Genomic DNA, 3,311 nt, shown 5'->3' with positions numbered 1-3,311 from the left:
CAATTCTAAATACCCAAACTCTAGAAAAATACCACTGATTTGTTAAAATTTCTATTTCTTTCTCATCTGACACTGCCAACTGCTCTAGAACATCATGAACAGATTAACCATTTCAATATTCCAAAACATGTGCACCTACAATATTAATACATTCACACATATTGGGATGTCATGCAACTTTTCTAGAAACTCTTTTCTTGCAGACACACGTTTTCTGACCCGAAACATCATTTTCGAATTGCAGGGATAGTAATCAATTCCCACAAAACTACAACTACACCACAAGTAGAGATATCTGAACTTTATGATCACAAATTTGCTTTCCTGCCTTTGTTTTATGCCCACTGCCTCTTTTGGGAGCTCAAACATGGACCCACTCGTGGTTTAAGATCTGTATCCCTGTTCACACACAAAATCCCCATTTTCTTGACCGCCTTTCACTCATATGCATCCCGGTGCTTGCTTCGACCTTGCCTCCAGTCTTCCACGTGCATTTTCTGCGTTACCCAGATTCAGAGCACTTCTATATAAACCTCTTATACCCTCCACTGATCCATATTCCCTTCACTTTCTGCTAATACCAGATCATTCTCACGCCCTTCTCTTTGGATCAAACCAAAAAATTTTGATATTTTTCGTGTTGCGTTACCCAGATTCAGAGCACTTCTATATAAACCTCTTATACCCTCCACTGATCCATATGCCCTTCACTTTCTGCTAATACCAGATCATTCTCACGCCCTTCTCTTTGGATCAAACCAAAAAAATTTGATATTTTTCGTATTGCGTTATCTGCTAAATCCACAGCCATGACTGGGACCTCATCAGAACAATATTCCTCGGTCCACGACCTAACAGTCAAGGTGATTTGTAGTTTAATTTTAATTTAATTCTTTGACTTGTTTTCTCTGATATTATTACTCTCTACACCCATTTATGATTTGCATATGAGATTCTGAATGGATTGTGTTAAATTGTATGCAGGACATTAGGGGTAATGACGTGGATCTCAGCCTCTACAAAGGCAAGGTTTTACTTATTGTCAATGTTGCCTCTCAATGGTAACTCTACATTCTACATTTTGCTTCAGTTTGGGATCAATGATTTCATAATGGGTTTAATTTAGGTTATTAGAAAGAAAACGAAAAAATTTATAAAGTTGTGTCTCTGTAATTTTTCAAATCAGGTTCTTTATAAGATTTAGTTCTAAAATAATGTGTGAGAAACAAAATATTGATGGACTATGCAGGGCTATTTGTTTTTTAACTGAAATTATCCCATTTATAAACTTGACAAATTGGGGCCACTCTGTTCTTTGTCTTGCAGTGGGTTGACTACGTCTAACTACACTGAGTTGAATGAAGTGTATGCAAAGTATAAGGATCAAGGTACTATCCAAACATACATGGTTAACCTCATTAAATGATTCTTACATTTCCTTACCGTCCTATTATATCCAGTTGTTGTTGATCTGTTGATAATAGCATGTGTCTTAGAAAAGGAAGGTCAAAATGCTCTACCTTTTTAATGGTATCCTTAGGTCAATTCCATTATTTGAGTCTGTTGAAAATTTTTCATTACTTTAAACCAACTTCTAGTTCCGTTCCCATTCTCCCTTAGGTCAATTCTTTTATTTGAGTCAAAATTATGCATTACTTTAAACCAACTTCTAGTTCTGTTCCCATTCTCTGGTTCCTGTCTTGACAATATATTAGTCTATTACTGATCAGTGTTATGCCCGCAATATTTTTTTTCCAGTATTGGAAATACTTGCTTTCCCATGCAATCAGTTTGGTGGACAGGAACCAGGTGATAATGCACAGATTGCAGAAGTGGCCTGCACTAGTTTTAAAGCAGAGTTTCCCATATTTGACAAGGTCTTCATCTTATTTCTGTTTTTTATACCTTCTCAGATTTACTACTTCTTGTCATACAAGAGGTGGATTAATTAAAAGTAACTAATCCATCACGTTGATTCTTGAGATCCTTGGTGCTAAATTGCAATCTCTGTAATATAGGTGGAAGTTAATGGGAGTAGTGCAGCGCCCGTGTACAAGTTCTTGAAGTCCGGTAAAGGTGGGATTTTTGGAGAAGACATAAAGTGGAACTTCACTAAGTTTCTAGTGGACAAAGATGGAAATGTTGTTGAACGATATGCGCCAACTACGTCTCCATTGAGCATTGAGGTGTCTGGACAAACCACCTTTTCTTAGTTCCATGCCTTCTTTGCAGAGATTCTAGTTGTCTGCTTAGTCTTTTTGCATACAAACTTGACATTGAAAGGGTTTTGATTTAATGGGATGCATACCTTAAAGGATTAGTTACTCATATTCTCCATTACAAACATAGTTACTAATATTTTCCATTTCGTGTTTTGCAGAAAGACGTGAAGAAGTTGTTAGGAAGTTGTTAGGAAAATAGAAGAAGCGGCAATTCAACATGATAGTGTTCTATTCCTGGCACAGATTCAAGGGAGCATTGTTAGTCAGTTTGTCAGTTTATCAAAGTACCTATTTTGTTCAGTTGCATAACATTCAAGGCAGCATTGTTAAACAGTTTGTCTATTGATGCAAGTATTGCATCCACTATGTTATGTTGCATTTCGATTAGTTTTTTAATCATATATTTCAATGCAATTTTAACCTCTTGAACTATCATTGAATGAAAAATGATGTGGGTATGTTTGTTTTGCTCTAATAGCTTAATTTTAATCTTAACACTACGCAAGACCCTCCTCGTCTTTATATCTTCAAATGGAGCCTGTAATATGTTATTTTCAAAATTTATATATCATTTAAAAAAATCTCTCTCATTATTTTTTAAAATATATAATTTTTAATTTATTTATATGATTTTAGATTTATTTAATTAAAAAATAATATTTATAAATAATATTTTTTAACAAATATAAATGCTTTTTAAAATATAAAATTTAAGAAAAGATTTGTACTTAGAGGGATCTTTATATTTATTTTTATTTTTATTTTAAATATAAAATTTAAGAAAAGATATGTACTTCAAGGGATCTTTATATTTGATACTTGACTTTTAAAGTTTTGAATTTTAGATGATTATGTGTACTTTTTTGTGTTTTAAATAAATTTTATTTTTGAATTTACTAAGTATTATATATACTTTGTACTATCAAAAGGGCCACTTCAAAAATTACATGATGATTAAGATGAATAACAATAGAGTAAAAATGAAGAAGATGAATGGTAAAAAGTAATAGGAAGCTTGTAATAAATAACAAATAGATTACACAATGATCTTCTCAATCTATTTTCTTAAGTTTTTTGTATAGTTGTGCC

At 33.1% G+C, this 3,311-nt stretch overlaps 1 protein-coding gene across 1 annotated transcript; it reads left to right on the top strand.

Moving 5' to 3' along the window:
* The first annotated feature begins 345 nt into the window (after positions 1-345).
* On the top strand, positions 346-2,563 carry LOC149148188 (putative phospholipid hydroperoxide glutathione peroxidase). Its single transcript, XM_089441632.1, has 6 exons — positions 346-863; positions 985-1,061; positions 1,327-1,388; positions 1,759-1,877; positions 2,019-2,186; positions 2,381-2,563. The coding sequence occupies exons 1-6, from the start codon at positions 810-812 to the stop codon at positions 2,411-2,413; spliced, it is 513 nt and encodes a 170-aa protein (XP_089297758.1). The 5' UTR covers positions 346-809; the 3' UTR covers positions 2,414-2,563.
* The last annotated feature ends 748 nt before the right edge of the window (positions 2,564-3,311 follow it).

Source organism: Pinus tabuliformis, chromosome 9 (genome assembly GCF_031772625.1).
Source record: "Pinus tabuliformis cultivar Carrire ecotype Pingquan chromosome 9, CPIR1, whole genome shotgun sequence".
Lineage (NCBI taxonomy): Eukaryota > Viridiplantae > Streptophyta > Pinopsida > Pinales > Pinaceae > Pinus > Pinus tabuliformis.
The sequence above is the reverse complement of the archived record's forward strand: the minus strand, read 5'-3'. Positions and strand labels throughout refer to the sequence as shown.